This window comes from Microcaecilia unicolor, chromosome 6 (genome assembly GCF_901765095.1).
Source record: "Microcaecilia unicolor chromosome 6, aMicUni1.1, whole genome shotgun sequence".
NCBI classification, from domain to species: Eukaryota; Metazoa; Chordata; class Amphibia; order Gymnophiona; family Siphonopidae; genus Microcaecilia; species Microcaecilia unicolor.
The window spans coordinates 139,348,159-139,365,352 of NC_044036.1; the positions used below are offsets into that span (position 1 = coordinate 139,348,159).

The 17,194-nt window shown below is 46.2% G+C and overlaps 1 protein-coding gene across 1 annotated transcript in view; it reads right to left on the bottom strand.

The window, feature by feature from the left end:
- The window catches only part of PRKAR2A (protein kinase cAMP-dependent type II regulatory subunit alpha), a 176,663-nt gene that overhangs the window by 23,532 nt on the left and 135,937 nt on the right, over positions 1 to 17,194 (bottom strand). The window contains exon 5 of the mRNA XM_030208076.1: positions 12,136 to 12,242. Within this exon, the coding sequence (XP_030063936.1) occupies positions 12,136 to 12,242 (107 nt within the window). The remainder of the gene's footprint in view (positions 1 to 12,135; positions 12,243 to 17,194) is intronic.

Here is a 17,194-nt window from a genome sequence, read left to right on the forward strand (position 1 = left end):
AATATGTATGAAATTGATTTGCATGTACTACTTCCATTGTATACAAAAAGATCTCATATCAATTCATTGTAGAAATCTTGAAAACCCGAGTGGGTTGTGGCCCTCAAGGACTGTGGTTGCCCACCTCTGATTTATACGGACAATTGTGTTTTATCATCTTTATTATGCACTTATTGTTTGCTATGTGTCTACTTAAATAAGCATTCCATTATTAGTTTGTTGTTCATGAAGCTTTTATTTCTATGTATTTATCTTACTTTTATTTGTTGTAGAGATTTTGAAGCCCCTGATGAAGGCAAGCGCTAAAACCTAGCCATGCAGGGTTATTTACCTGTTCAGGTAGATGGCTCATTATTCAGCTAATAAACTTTTTTTTAAATATGTGCACAGTTTCTTTTCTTGACTGTAATTGTGTAGCACTTGGCTTTGTTATTCTTTGCTCTAAACTTTTTCCTTTGCCATCCAAGATTCAAATATTGCTAATGCCATAACTGTAAATAAATTGGTAATATCAGCAACTTCAGAAAAGAAATTTATTCACACCGCTAACCTCTCACAAAAGTCAGGTGCAGAAGATATTCTGTAGAGAAGCGCTACTAATCCTATGTAAAGAAGTGTAGCTAATGCCATTAGGTGTGCTCCTTCTAACGCTGAGGGTAAAAGCATATCCGATGCCTTGAGCAGCACAGCTGAAACTGTGAAGAAATGTGCAGGTAGTACAAAGAGGAGATGAGTAGTTGATGCTGAGAAGAAAGTATGACTGATGCAGTGAGGGGGAGCACAGTGAAACAATCAGGGGAAAAAAAAAAAAAAAAAAAAAAGACCAAGGGCCTCCAAGAATGGATGAGCATCAAAACTTTAGTGAAGGACCCAACATGACTGCTCTCTGGCTGTGAATTCCCTTAGCTCAACTGGGAAGTTGTTCAACAACTGGACCAGGACTGGGCTTCAAACTATCCCTTCAGGATATTTGGGGTGGGGGAGACACCACCGAGTGTCACTGCAGCTCCAAGGAACCTTCTTAAACTTTGCAAGAGAAAACCACCTACTCAACTGACACACAACAGAAAAGATTAGGTCAGGAGTTGCCTAAGAAGCACAGTCCAGAAGCTGAACAGTCCATCCACCATGTGCTGGAGACAGAGAAATACTGATGTTCTATGGCTGCATGATACCCTTAAGCGGCTAATCACAAAGAACAACTTTTTTTCTCTGTCTCCATCTGCTAGTTGATCAACATAACTGACAGGTTCTGGACTGGACTGGTAGGACACTAAGGAATACCAACTGAACCAACCCATTATTTTCACATCAATCCCAAATTTTATTAACAACTCACACTGCCACTACTCAGTTATTCTATTTGAACCTCACCTCTCAACTTCCAACTCCAGCAATCCTTTTACTACTCCAAACATCTTTCTTGGCTTGTTAGCTGCTGTTTCAATAATTAGGAAATAGAACTAATTCTTAGCACCTCTAATAGTACTTAAATATATCACCTCCTTGCTTTTTCCTATCCCTAAAAGCCCAGATTTTATGTCACTACCTTTCAACGCATCTTAAATTGTCGTTTTAACCTCTTCAGGGGCTCAAACCATCTAGGAGATATCTCATGAATCCATTTTGCAGAAATCCAAAAATAGATGTACGAGAATGGAGGCGAGAGTCTGATAAGCACAGCTCAGGAGAGACACCTTAGGGTGATTGTGTCAGGGGATCTCAAGGTGGAGAGACAATGTGACAAGGCAGTGGCTGTAGCCAGAAGGATGCTAGGCTGCACAGAGAGAGATAGCCAGCAGAAGAAAGGAAGTGTTGATGCCCCTGTACAAGTCATTGGTGAGGCCCCACTTGGAGTAGTGTGTTCAGTTTTGGAGACCGTACCTTGCTAAGGATCATGACTTGAAGCAGTTCAGAGAAAAGTGCCAAAAATTGGGGGATCAACTCAAAAGTAATGTTAGGAAGTACTTTTTCATGGAGAGAATGGTGGATGCCTGCAATGTCCTTCCCTGAGATGTGATGGAGGTAAAAACAATAACGGAATTCAAGAATGCATGGTATTAGCAAAAAGGATTTCTATATTTAGTTAAAAAGAGAAAGGAGTAGAGGAGTAGCCTAACAGTGCAGTGGGCTGAAAACCTGGGGAACTAAGTTTTCATTCCTACTGCAGCTCCTTGTGACCCTGGGTAAGTCACTTAACCCTCTGTTGCCCCAGGTACAAAACTTACCCCACTAGAAACAGAAAAAATACCTGCATATATGTAAACCGTTTTGGCTGTACCCACAAAAAGACGGCATATCAAATCCATAAAAAAAAAAAAAAAGAAATAAAAAAGGAAACAACTTAGCTGGCCTTAAGCTGCAAATCCAGTAGTTGAGAAGTAAGACTAGTGCCGGGCAGACTTCTACGGTCTGTGTCCTGATCATGGCTAATGTTGGACTGGAGTGGGCTTCAACAGCAACTCCAGTACTTGAAAATTAAGCCAGTGCCAGGCAGACGTCTACGGTCTGTGCCCTGTAAATGGCAATGACAGCTGAAGATCAAGTATGCATATGTTACTATATTACTAAGGATTTACCTTATTGGGCAGACTGGATGGACCATGCATGTTTTTATCTGCTGTCATCTACTATGTTACTATGGAGCAGGCAATATATCCCAGTCTGCTAACCATATTACTTCTAACCAACAAGAATTCATGTTCAGTGAACAAATTTAATTTATTTTGCCCAACGTAGAATCTGAGTACTTAAGCACCGATATCCTTGAACGAAACAGTTAACAAAAACGTCTAATACAGTTAAAGCTGAAAACCCTTAAGGTCTTGCTTAAATAATGTACTAGCAACCTGTGATAACCATGATAGGATCTAAGCCACAAAATAAAAATCAAAGTTGGAGAAAGTTTCAAAATAGCTACACGTCTATTGCAAAACAACTCATGAATTACAAAACTGAGCAAGATTAATGTTATTGAAAAACAGGGAATAAACATCAGAATATGTCCAACTAGGGATAGTCAGGTTGGCCGAGGGTACAGCAAATACATCTTTCACAGCCCCTGGTGGTTGTGGGTAGAGAGAAAGAATGAAGGAAAAGGGTGTCACAGTCATCATGCAATGCCAATATCTAGTGGCTACATTTAGGGCCCATCATCAAATCCAGCCATGGCTTCTGATTGATATAAGCTCTGAAGTAAGTACATACTTGAAATCAAATACGTTCGCATTTAACTTTCAAAAAGGAGGCTGTGATAAAATGGGAAGAACGGTGAAACCCCCCTCCCCAAAACTTAGAAGAGCTGCTGCAAAATTCAAAAATTTACATCAGGTGTGGATGCTGTTCAAAAATACCATCCTGGAAGAGTAGCAAATCACCTGGAATGGATGGTATACATCCCAGAGTACTGACAAACTTACAGAACTACTGTTAGTAATATGTAATTTACTAGTAAAAAAAGGCCCATTTCTGAAACAAATGAAACGGGCGCTAGCAAGGTATTTGTTTTCTGCCATGAATGTGTTGTGATTTTTATTATAATTGTGTTGTGTTTGTAATGAATAATTGAAATTTTTGTTTTATGTGTACTTCCCTTTCCTTAGCCCCGTATTGTAAAGATGGGTGTGCGGGGGGTGGCCTTGATTATTGGTTTTTTTTTTTGGATTGTTTGAGTTGCATAACCAATCTGCATTGCCATTCTTGTGGGGTGGGGAGGGTAGCATTGTCCCGCATCAGTGTATGTTTTTTTTTTTTTTTTTTTTGGGGGGGGGGGGGGGGTTGGGGGGGCTGTGGGTGTGTGTTATTGAGAGACATAGATGTTGAATGTCCTTGTTTGAGTTTGTGTATTAAGGGGGTGTTGGATTGTGTGGTTGTGAGAGAGAGATGCTGTCTTTCCATGGCAGAGTGTGTGTATGTTGTTGTGTGGGGTGTGGGGGGGGGAGTTTGCTTGTGTGTGTTAGTGAGAGATGTTGATTCTCCAGGGTACAGCCTGTGTATGTATTTTGTGGGAGGGGGGGGGGGGGGAGTGTGTGGGTATGTGAGACAGAGATAGTGAGTATCTGTGAGAGAGACGGAGTGTGTTAGTTACTACTACTTAACATTTCTAAAGCGCTACTAGGGTTACGCAGCGCTGTACAATTTAACATAGAAGGACAATCCCTGCTCAAAGAGCTTACAATCTAAAGGACAAGTGAACAGTCAGACCGATAGGGGCAGACAAATTGGGGCAGTCTGGAATTCCTGAAAGGTAAGAGTTAGGTGCCGAAGGCAGCATTGAAGAGATGGGCTTTAAGCAAAGACTTGAAGATGGGCAGGGAGGGGGCTTGGCGTAAGGACTCGGGAAGGTTGTTCCAAGCATAGAGTGAGGCGAGGCAGAATGAGCGGAGCCTGGAGTTGGCGGTGGTGGAGAAGGGTAATGAGAGGAGGGATTTGTCCTGTGAACGGAGGTTTCGGGCGGGAACGTAAGGGGAGATGAGGGTAGAGAGGGGCAGCAGACTGAGTGCATTTGTAGGTAAGAAGGAGAAGCTTGAATTGAATGCGGTATCTGATTGGAAGCCAGTGAAGTGACCTGAGGAGAGGGGTGATATGAGTGTATCGGTTCTGGTGGAATATAAGACGTGCAGCAGAGTTCTGAACAGATTGAAGGGGGGATAGATGGCTAAGTGGGAGGCCGGTGAGGAGTAAGTTGCAGTAGTCAAGGCGAGAGGTAATGAGAGCGTGGACGAGAGTTCGGGTGGTGTGTTCAGAGAGGAAAGGGCGAATTTTGCTGATGTTAAAGAGGAAGAAGCGACAGGTCTTGGCTATCTGCTGGATATGCGCAGAGAAGGAGAGGGAGGAGTCAAAGATGACTCCGAGGTTGCGGGCAGATGAGACGGGGAGGATGAGGGTGTTATCAACTGAGATAGAAAGTGGAGGAAGAGGAGAAGTGGGCTTTGGTGGGAAGACGATGAGCTCGGTCTTGGACATGTTCAGTTTCAGGTGGCGGTTGGACATCCAGGCAGCAATGTTGGATAAGCAGGCTGATACCTTTGCCTGGGTCTCCGCGGTGATGTCTGGCGTGGAGAGATACAGCTGGGTGTCATCAGCATAGAGATGATACTGGAAACCATGAGATGAGATCAGGGAGCCCAGAGAAGAGGTGTAGATTGAGAAGAGAAGGGGACCAAGGACAGATCCCTGGGGAACACCAACAGATAGTGGGATGGGGGTGGAGGAGGATCCATGAGAGTGAACTCTGAAGGTGCGGTGGGAGAGATAAGAGGAGAACCAGGAGAGGACAGAGCCCTGGAACCCAAATGAGGACAGTGTGGCAAGAAGTAAATCATGATTGACAGTGTCAGAAGCGGCGGATAGATTGAGGAGGATGAGGATGGAGTAGTGGCCTCTGGATTTGGCAAGGAACAGGTCATTACAGACTTTAGAGAGTGCTGTTTCTGTCGAGTGTAGAGGGTGAAAACCGGATTGAAGTGGATCGAGAAGAGAAAATCAAGGCAGCGGCTGTGAACGGTGCGCTCAAGTATTTTAGAGAGGAAGGGTAGGAGGGAGATGGGGTGGTATTTGGAGGGACAGGTAGGGTTAAGTGATGGTTTTTTGAGGAGAGGTGTGACTACGGCGTGCTTGAAGGTGTCAGGGACAGTTGTAATGGAGAGAGAGAGATTGAAAATATGACAGATGGAGGGGGGTGACAGTATGAGAGATGATGTTAAGTAAGTTGGTGGGGATGGGATCAGAAGAGCAGGTGGTGCAATTCGAGGAGGAAAGAAGGCGCGCGGTTTCCTCCTCTGTGATGTCAGGAAAGGAGGAGGAGGAGGCCTGGGTTGATTGGTTGAGGGAGAGGGTTTAAGGGTGAAGAGGAGGAGATGGCTTGGTAGTGAACTCAAGGTTGATCTTTTGCACCTTGTTGCGGAAGTAATCGGCCAGTGATTGAGGAGAGAGCGAGGGGGTGGGTGGGAGCAGAGGGCACTTTGAGGAGGGAGTTAAGGGTGGCGAAGAGACAACAGGGGTTGGAGCTGAGAGAATTGGTCAATTAAGTGTAATAATCCTGTTTGGCAAGGAATAGGGAGGATTGGAAGGAGGATAGCATGAATTTGTAGTGAAGGAAATCTGAGTGGGTGTGGGATTTCCTCCAGAGGCGTTCAGCAGATCGGGCGCAGGAGCGAAGGTAACGGATGCAAGGGGTCAGCCATGGCTGTGGAATAGTACACTTAGAGGGACGGGAGGTGGATGGTGCGAGGGTGTCCAGAGCAGAGGAGAGAGTGGCATTGTAAGCGGAGACAGCCTTGTCGATAGACTTGGAGGACATGATGGAGGGGAGAAGATTAGAAATACTAGAGGATAGGGTGGGAGGGTCAATAGCCTGGAGATTCCTGGAGGTAGTGGTTAAAGTTGGATGGGGCTGAGGGGGGGGGGGGTGAAGAAGTGTGAAGGTGATCAGGTGATGATCGGAGAGAGGAAGAGCTGAAGCGTGGAAATTGGAGGGACAGCCGGAAGAGGAGAGGACGAGGTCAAGACAATGGCCGTCTTGGTGAGTAGGGGTGGTGGAGCATAGCTGGAGGTTGAAGGAGGATGTTAGAGTGAGGAACCGAGAAGCGTGAGGGTCGGATTGGTCATCAACGTGTATGTTAAAGTCTCCGAGAATGAGGGACAGAGATGAGGGTTCGAGAGAGACGGAAAGCCAGGCATCAAAGTCGGTAAGGAAGGAAGAGAGGGATTTATTAGGGGGGCGGTAAATGACTGCCACTCTGAGTGACAATGGGTAGAATAGCCGGATGGAGTGTGCTTCAAAGGATGAGAAGCAGTGAGACTGCGGTAGGAGGAGGGGTTGGAAACTACAGGAGGGCGAGAGTAGAAGCCCGATGCCTCCACCGTGACCAGCTGGGCGGGGAGTGTGGGAGAAGAGATAACCTCCATGGCAAAGGGCCGCGACTGAGGCAGAGTCATCAGGGGAGAGCCAGGTTTCAGTTAGGGCGAGCATTTGAAGGGAACGAGAGATGAAGAGATCGTGGGTGAAGGGCAGTTTGTTGCAGACCGAGTGGGCGTTCCACAGGGCACATGAGAAGGGGAGGGAAGAGGGGGGAAGGAGGGGAATAGAGACGAGATTGGAGACATCACAGAATCGTTTGCATGGATAGGAGGAGGACAGGTGAGGGGGGCCTGGATTAGGATTAATGTCTCCCGCGGATAGCAAGAGGAGGAGCAAGAGAGTGCGGAGGAGGGTGGGGGAGGTCGGGCGACGAAGACGGGATGCACGTAGGAGGAATGGTGATGGGTTAATGGCGGGAAGGAAGTGTTGAAGGTTAAGAGCTAGGAAGGAGGAGGGGGACAAGAGAGATGGTGAGGTGGTGAGGGATGGGGGTGAATAGGGTATTGCCATAGCGAGTGGGAAGGGAGGGGACATGGGGGGGGCAATGGTTTCCAGAGGTAGACAGCGGTAGGGGAGGGGAAAAAGATTAGGAAGGGACAGGGCAAGGAAGAGAATGTGGACAGGGGCCATAAGTAGTGATTAAGGTGTAACAGGTGTATGTGTAGTGACTGGGGTGTGAAGCAGATAGGTAGAGCAGAAAAGCTGGATTGGAGGCTTGGAATTGGTGGAAATGATGGACTGGAGAGCAGGTAAGTCAATGGCTGACAAGCTAGCAGGCGGACTGGAATAAGCTGGTGCAGATGAACAGGAACGAGCAGGGGGAAATGATTGAATTGATGGAGGCTTGGAATTGGTGGAAATGATGGACTGGAGAGCAGGTAAGTCAATGGCTGACAAGCTGGCAGGCGGGCTGGAACAAGCTGGTGCAGATGAACAGGAACGAGCAGGGGGAATTGATGGACTGGAGAGCAGGTAAGTCAATGGCTGACAAGTTAGCAGGCAAGTAAGTCAATGGCTGACAAGCTAGCAGGCGGGCTGGAACAAGCTGGTGCAGATGGACAGGAACGAGCAGGGAGAAGCTGGGAGAAGCTGGATCCGACGGACTGCGGCAAGCTGGAGTAGGTAGCTGATCAGGCGGGCTGGAGTAAGCTGGTGTTACAGTGAGAGAGAGTGTAAGATTGGAAGACAAGTGTGAGAGAGTTGATGTGAGTGTTGCTGAGGGTGGTTGCACAGTTTGTGTATGCTGTGGGGGGGGGGGGGGGAAGAGGGTAGCGGCGTCTGTGCTTGAGAGTGTTTTGAGGGGGGCCAATTGCATTTGTTCCCTCTATTTCCCTTTCCTTAGGCCCGTATTGGAAGGAAGAGGGGGGGGGGGGGGCTTGGTTATAGCATTTTTTTGGATTGAGTTGCATGACTAATCTGCGTTGCCATTCTTAGGGGGGGGGGGTAGCGTTGAAAGATGATGATTGTCCCTTGTAGAGCTTGTGTATGATGTGGGTGGTGTTGATGGGGGTGGTGGTGGTTTGTAAAGTTTGTATATGATGTGGGGGGGGGGGGGAGGTGACAGGGTAGCGGCGTCTGCGCTTCAGAGTGTTTGGAGGGGGGACAATTGCTTTTGTTCCCCTATACTTCCCTTTCCTTAGCCCCGTATTGGAAGGAGGGGTGAGTGGGTAGTGGCTTTGGTTTTGTTTTGGATTGTTTGAGTTGCATAACCAGTCTGCATTGCCATTCTTGGGGGGGGGGGGGGGGGGGGGTAGGGTAGCATTGTTCAGCATCAGTGTATGGTTTTTTTTTTTGGGGTGGTGGGGGGGGGCTGTGGGTGTGTGTGTGTGTGTGATTGAGATAGATACATGTTGAATGTCCTTCTTAAGAGTTTTTGTATTAAGGGGTGGGTGGGATTGTGTGAGTGTGAGAGAGAGATGCTGTCTTTCCATGGCAGAGTGTGTGTATGTTGTTGTGTGGGATTTGGGGGGGGGGGGGGGGGGAGTTTGCTTGTGTGTGTTAGAGAGAGATGTTGATTCTCCAGGTTAGAGCTTGTGTATGTATTTTGTGTGGGGGGGGGGGGGGGGAGTGTGTGGTTGTGAGTGAGAGACAGAGATGGCAGTGTTTGTGTATGTTGTTGTGGGGGTGGTTGGGGGTAGTGTGTGTGTGTCTGAGTGAGTGAGAGAGTTGTTTGTTTTCCGTTTTAGAGTTTGTGTATTAAGGGGAGTGGTTGGGGAGTGTGTGTGTGTGTGTGAGTGAGAGAGAGATGTTGTTTCTCCATAGCACAGTTTTTGTATGATGCTTGGGGGAAGGGGGGGGGGGGTGTTGATGGAATTTATGTCTGTGTGTTTGTCAGACAGAAACATGCTGTTTTTCCTTTGGAGAGTTTTTGTATGATGTGATTGGGTGGTGGTGGTAGGGGGGTTGTGTGTGGAGGTTGAGAGTTTTTGTATGATGCTTGGGGAAAGGGGGGGTTAAGGAATTTATGTGTGTGTGTGTGCGCCAGACAGAAACATGCTGGTTTTCCTTTGGTGAGTTTTTGTATGATATGAGTGGGTGGTGGTGGTAGGGGGGGAGGTGTGTGGAGTTTGACAGTTTGTGTATGATGTTGGGGGGGGGGAGGTGGGGAGAGAGTGTAGCGGCATCTGTGTGGTTGAGTCTGGGCACTCACTTGGATAAACTTTTTGTCTGCTGCAAGAATTTGGTCCGTTTTTCAGCACCACACCGTTCTTGTCTGTTTCTTTTAAAAGTAATGGTTGACTATCGGCTGTCAGTGTTTGAATGACAGCTGGTGCTTTGTGCGAGCGGCGAGACACATTGAGCATATTTGTTGTGCATGCGCGCTTGTTGTGGGCACGCAAGTCGTTTGGCGCGAGAGGCAGGTTATGCACTGCGTAGGCGCATTTGATGTGGGAACGCGAGTCGTTTGGCGCGAGAGTCAGTGAGAGCGAGAGACAGTGTATGCGTTGCGCAGGCGCGTTTGTTGTGGACACGCGAGTGGAGTTTTTCTTTTTTTTTTTTTTTGAAGCCTCACGCTTGTTGTGTGCACGCGAGCGGCGCGATTCTTTTATTCCATTTTACCCGCCCTCTACGTTTTGACGCAAAGGCAGAGCTTACAGAGATGGAGCCTGAGCTTCGGATGTTTCAAACCCTTCACTGAAGCCACCGAGTCAGCTTCAGAACGTTGAGGGTGCTTTTTATTATATAGGATCTTTAAAATCAAGAATGGTACCGGAAGATTGGCCAATGTAACACCAATTTTTAAAAAGGATTCCAGAGATGATCTGGATGTCATTGTTGGGCAAAATGGTAGACGCTATTATAAAGAACAAAATTACAAAGCATATACATAAACAAGGATTAATGAGACAAAGCCATCGTGGATATAGTGAAGGGAAATCTTACCTCACCAATCTACTACATTTCTCTGAAGGGGTGAACAAACATGTGGATAAAGGTGAGCTTTTTATTATATAGGATCTTTAAAATCAAGAATGGTACCGGAAGATTGCCCAATGTAACACCAATTTTTAAAAAGGATTCCAGAGATGATCTGGATGTCATTGTTGGGCAAAATGGTAGACGCTATTATAAAGAACAAAATTACAAAGCATATACATAAACAAGGATTAATGAGACAAAGCCATCGTGGATATAGTGAAGGGAAATCTTACCTCACCAATCTACTACATTTCTCTGAAGGGGTGAACAAACATGTGGATAAAGGTGAGCAGGTCGATATTGTGTATCTGGCTTTTCAAAAGGCATGTGACAAAGTACCTCATGAAAGCCTCCAGAGAAAATTGGAAAGTTATGGGATAGGAGGTGGTGTTTTTATTGTGGATTAAAAACTGGTTAAAAGATAGAAAACAGACAGTAGGATTAAATGGTCAACATTCTCAATGGAGAACGGTAGACAGTGGTTCCCCAGGGGTCTATGCTAGGACCACTGCTTTTTAACATTTATAAATGATCTAGAGATGGCAATAATTAATGAGGTAATTAAATCTGCAGACAAAACAAAGTTATTCAAAGTTGTTAAATCGCAAGAGGATTGTGAAAAATTACCAGGGATCTTATGAGACTGGGTGACTGAGAATTCAAATAGCAGATGACATTTAATTTGAGCAAGTGCAAAGTGATGCATATGGAAAAGAGGAACCAGAACTACAGCTACGTGATGCAAGGTTCCATGTCAGGAATCACCGACCAGGAAAAGGATCTAGGTATCACCGTTGATGATACGTTGAAAACCTCTGCTCAGTGTGCAGCAGCGGCTTAGAAAGCAAATAGAATGTTAGGTATTAATTACGAAAGAAAAGGAAAACAAAAATAAGGATGTTATAATGCCTTTGTATCGCTCCACGGTGCAACCGTACCTTGAATACTGTGTGCAATTCTGGTCATCGCATCTCAAAAAAGATATAGTGGAACTAGAAAAGGTACAGAGAAGAGCGATGAAAATGGTAAAGGGATGGGCTGACTTCCAAGGCTAAAGCGGATAAAAGACGGCTGAGGGGAGACATGATACAGGTCTATAAATTAATGAGTGGAGTGGAAAGGGTAGACGTGAATTGCTTTTTTTTTTACTCTTTCCAAAAATACTAGGACTAGGGCGCAAGCAATGAAACTACAAAGTTGTAAATTTAAAACAAATTGGAGAAGATATTTCTTCACGCAATGTGTAATTAAACTCCGGAATTCGTTGCCAGAGAATATGGTAAAAGCAGTTAGCTTAGCGGGGTTTCAAAAAGATTTAGTTAACTTCCTAAAAGAAAAGTCCATAAGCCATTATTAAGATGGCCTTGAGGAAAATCCACTGCTTATTTCTATTAGATTTCTATTTCTATTAGATTGTAAGCTCTTTGAGCAGGGACTGTCTCTCTTTGTTAAATTGTACAGCGCTGCGTAACCCTAGTAGCGCTCTAGAAATGTTAAGTAGTAGTAGTAGGATAAGCAGCATAAAATGTATTGTACTGTTTTGGGATCTTGTCAGGTACTTGTAACCTGGATTGGCCACTGTTGGAAACAGGATGCTGGGCTTGATGGATCTTCGGTCTGTCCCAGTATGGCAATGCTTATGTTACGTTCTTATGCTCTTAGGATTATTGTTACAATGACCACAATAAAAGTTAGGAGGAATTACAAAATAAGAGGAATAAATATTCATGGATAGTTAAGAATTAAGGTTCATGGTGAAAGATAACAACCTTGGCTCTGATTGAGTTAGAAGCCTAAAGGAACAGAAGTACTTTCTGGGTTAAAGGATGAAAGAGGATATGGTCGGTTCTCACCTTTCAATGACATAGAAATTGTCTCCATCATCTCCCTGGTCAATGACGTGTTCCTGAGGTTTTACTCTGTGCTCAAACATGGCATCCAGAACCTGAGAGAGCTGCTCCTGAAGAATTAAAAGCAAGTGTATGTGAATTTTACATAGTGAAAAAGCACAACTGAACATAATCTTACTCCTGTCAGCATTCCCAAACAAAAAACATCAAAATTCTGCAAGTTTGTCATAATTTATTTACAGCCCCCAGCTATATACAGATACCATCCATATTTTTCCCATCACCCATAGCATCCATCTTTTTACCAGTCCCCCCCTAAACTCACACTTAACATCCACCTTTTTCCAGCCCCCCTCCCCGAGACCCACACACCATCTATACCCCCTTGTTTACAAAGTTGAGCTAGTGGCTGCTGGTACACTATTATCGACACAGCCCATTCACTTTGAATGGGCTGTCAGCACTGCCACGCGGCTTTGTAAACAGGGGAGATAATTTTTTCCAGTCCCCTCCCTGCACCCCATCCATAGTTTTTTCCAGCCCCCTGCACTCAGACTCCATCCACCTTTTTTCCAATCCACTATTTTTTTCCAGCCTCTCCCTGTACCCACTATTTTTTTCTAGCCCCCTGCACTCACACACACCATGCATTATTTTATTTTTTTCCAGCCCCCCTGCATCCACACACCATGCATTATTGTTTTAAAGCCCCCCCCCTGCATCCACACACCATGCATTATTGTTTTTAAAGCCCCCCCTGCATCCACACACCATGCATTATTGTTTTTAAAGCCCCCCCCCGAATCCACATACCATGCATTATTTTTAAAGCCCCCCCTGCATCCACACACCATGCATTAGTTTTTTTAAAGCCCCCTGCATTCATACGTTATGAATTACTTTTTCTTCCAGCCCCCCTGCATCCACGCATCATGTAATTTCATCGAGTGTCCCCTGGTCTTTGTATTTTTTGAAAGAGTGAAAAATCGATTCATGTCCACCCAGGATTCTGTAGAGCTCAATCATATCCCCCTCCCCCTCAGCTGTCTCTCTTTTCTAAGCTGAAGAGCCCTAACCTCTTTAGCCTTTCCTCATATAGGAGTTCCACAAATCACAGCCCTAGTAAGGTCTTGCTTCTTAGTCCAATTAGCATTGCCATTCATTCCTGGATAAGGTCTCTTACTGTCACATCTAGTCTACTGCAATATTGTTTACTCAAGTCTCCCTCAAACACTACTGTTTAGGCTGTCGACCATTCAGAACACACTTACCAGACTTTTCTCTCATGCTATCAAATTTAATCATTTTACTTTCTTATTCATCCAAAATCACTGGTTACCCATTCACTACTGCAGCATCATATATAAGACTCTCATGCTGGTTCATAAACTTCTGCACACAGGTATTCCTCTCTACCTTCCTTGATGCATCACCCTTTATGCCCATCCAGAGTCCTGAATGACCATTACCTCCATATTCCATCCATACATCATGCTAGACCAGTGGTGGCGAACCTATGGCACGCGTGCCAGAGAGGGCACGCAGAGCCCTCTCCCTTGGCACGCGCGCCTGTCGCTGGTCCGCCCACGCTCCCTCCCTCCGAATAGTTCGCCGCCTCCCGCCCTCCCTCCAACCCAACAAGTATCAGGCCGCCCGCCCGTCCTCCCTCCCTCCCAGCACCAGGAACCCCCCTCCTCCTGTGAAATTTTAAAAGCCTACCCGTTCCTCGGGGTTAAAACAGAGCGCAGCGCCGGCAGCGAAGAAGCGCGTGTTCTTCGCTCGGCGCACCTTCGGCCTTCCCTTCGGTTTCTCAAGCTCTGGTCCCGCCTATGAGGGGGAGGGACCAGAGCTTAAGAAACCGAAGGGAAGGCCGAAGGCGCGCCGAGCGAAGAACACGCGCTTCTTCGCTGCCGGCGCTGCACGCTGCTTTAACCCCGAGGAACGGTAGGCTTTTAAAATTTCACAGGAGGAGGGAGGTTCCTGGTGCTGGGAGGGAGGGAGGACGGGCAGGCGGCCTGATACTTGTTGGGTTGGAGGGAGGGCGGGAGGCAGGCCTGGTGCTGGGTGGGAGGGAGGCCTGCTGCTGCTGGGTGGGAGGGCGGCCTGATGCCGGGTGCTGGGTGGGAGGGCGGCAGGCCTGGTGCTGGGTGCTGGGAGGGAGGCCGGCAGGCCTGGTGCTGGGTGGCCTGATGTTGGGTGCTGGGTGGGAGGGAGGGCTGGTGGTGGGAGGGAGGGAGGCTGCCTGCCTGCCTGGTGCTGGGAGGGAGGGCGGGCGGGCAGGCCTGGTGCTGGGTGGTGCTGGGTGGGAGGGAGGCCTGCTACTGGGTGCTTCTGCTGGGTGGGTGGGAGGCCTGATGTTGGGTGCTGGGTGGGAGGGAGGGAGCCTGCCTGCCTGGTGCTGGGAGGGAGGGAAGGAGGGAGGCTGCCTGCCTGGTGCTGGGAGGGAGGGATGGAGGGTGCCTGCCTGGTGCTGGGAGGGAGGGAGGGACGGCGGCTGCCTGCCTGCTGGGTGCTGGGAGGGAGGGTGGCAGGCCTGCTACTGGGTGCTTCTGCTGGGTGGGAGGGAGGCCTGCTACTGGGTGCTTCTGCTGGGTGGGTGGGAGGCCTGATGTTGGGTGCCGGGTGGCCTGATGTTGGGTGCTGCTGGGTGCTGGGAGGGAGGGCAGCCTGGTGCTGGGAGGGAGGACAGGGGGGAGTGGAGGGTGGCTGGACACGGGTGGCTGGAGGGAAGAGGAGGGTGGCTGGACATGGGTGGCTAGAGGGGAGAGGAGGGTTGCTGGACATGGATGGAGGGCAAGAAATGAAGAAGAAAGGAGGAAAGTAAAGAAATAAATGGAAAGGAAGACCTGGAAACGGAGTTAAGAGAACAGATAGCAGCAGAATCAGAGACTGGACCAATATGGATAGAAAAACAAAATCACCAGACAACAAAGGTAGGAAAAAATCATTTTATTTTCATTTTAGTGTTTAGAATACGTCCAATTTGAGAATTTTCATCTGCTGGCTTATTTTGCACTGGGTATACTGGAGCTGTAACAGCTTACAGAAATGATTTATAATGAAAAAAAATCATGTTATTTTTTCCTCCTATACTAGTATAATATTTTCAGTGATGTCTGTTTATATGCGCCATGGCTGGTGTAGGGGGTGTGGCTATCATAGGGGTGGAGTCATATGTGGTAACCCCGCCCATAATGAGTACCGGCACTTTGCGATAAATAATTTGATTTTGGGTTGCTGTTTGGGCACTCGGTCTCTGAAAAGTTCGCCATCACTGTGCTAGACTCTACTACAAACAGGAGGATCCTGCACCATGGAGAAAACCTGAGGACACTGCATTTATATGATAATTCAGTTCCTTGCAGAACAAAGTCACTAAGGGGGAGTCATCTTTCCATCAAAAGGAGATTACCCTTCTGCCTTGCCCACCTCCTGGAGCAGGGGATGGAGTGGGTTCTTTATCTGAGTCCCAAGTCTCCTCCTGAAGAGGTACCTAGAGGTCCTTGACTGGGTGTGGCCTGAGGACTTTGTTGAGAATCAATGCTGAACTTTAGGAAACCCAGCAATTCATATGATGTGAGTATCTGAAAATTCTTGTGGCACACATACTACTACTGTCACTAGTTATATACTGTAGCTGCTTCTAAGACCAGAAAATAGTGATTTTTAGTCATGTCAGCAGTAAAAAATCAATGTTACCCAGTACAGATATACAATGGTTAAGGGGGTTAATTTCAAAATGTTTAAGCCAGAGATTCTCAACCCAGTCTGGTTTTCAGGATATCCACAATGAATATTAAAACTCAATAGAGATAAAACCCAATGTCTCATTCTCTTGTCCCTATACAATAATGTTACCCCCTCGGCAATTAACGTACAGGGTTCATCCCTCCCAATCTCAGACCACTTGAAAATCTTGGCATAACAACTGACCGCAACCTAACGCTAGAAAGCCAGGCTAAGAACACGACCAAGAAAATGTTCCACACTATATGGAAACTCAAACGTATAAAACCTTACTTTCCCAGTGATTCATTCTGAAACCAAACCATGATCCAAACCATGGTGCTAACCTATGTAGACTACTGCAATAGTATTTACGTAAGCAACAAAGATCAAATCATAAGAAAACTACAAACAGCACAAAACATGGCTGCCAGACATCTTCAGAAAAGCACGATTCAAAAGCACAAAACTCCTCCTAAGAAGCTTACATTGGCTTCCTATTAACGCTCGCATAACATTCAAAATATGCAAAATAGTCCACAGAATCATCTACGGACTCGCACCAGATTACATGACGGACCATACTGATCTACCAATAAGAAACGTGATGAGAACAGCAAGAACCTACCTAACCCTTGACTACCCCAATTGCAAAGGTATAAAATACAAATCTTCACATGCCGCCAGCCTCTCGTTTATAGGCACACAACTTTGGAACTCACTACCCAAAGACTTGAAACTCATAGAAAACTACCTACAATTCAGAAAAAAACCTGAAAACACATCTTTTCAAGAAGTCTTTCCCCCCTGGATCTGCCTAATCCCACACCACCTTACATCACGAAAAGTTCAGAAATGGAAAACAATAATATTAACCTCTCTCACAATATGTTAATATATCAACCTAAGCATTTATTGTACTTCTGTATTATGTACTAGACTTCTACAAATCTAAATTTTGTAACCGCCTTTTTAGCAATATGTAAGACACATTGAACTTGCCATACGGTGGGAAAATGTGGGATACAAATGAAATAAATAAATAAATATACATAAAATAGTTCTACATACATGCATACTTAAGCATCACCATACTGGGACAGACTGAAGGTCTATCAAACCCACTATCCTGTTTCCAACAGTGGCCAATCCAGGTCACAAGTACTTGGCAAGATTCCAAAAGAGTAAAACTGATTTTAAGCTGCTTATCCCTGGTATAAGCAGTGGATTTTCTAAAGTCCATCTTAATAGTGGACTACGGACTTTTCTTTTAGGAAGTTGTCCAAACCTTTTATTAAACCGTACTTTGCTAACCACTTTAAACACACTCTCTGGC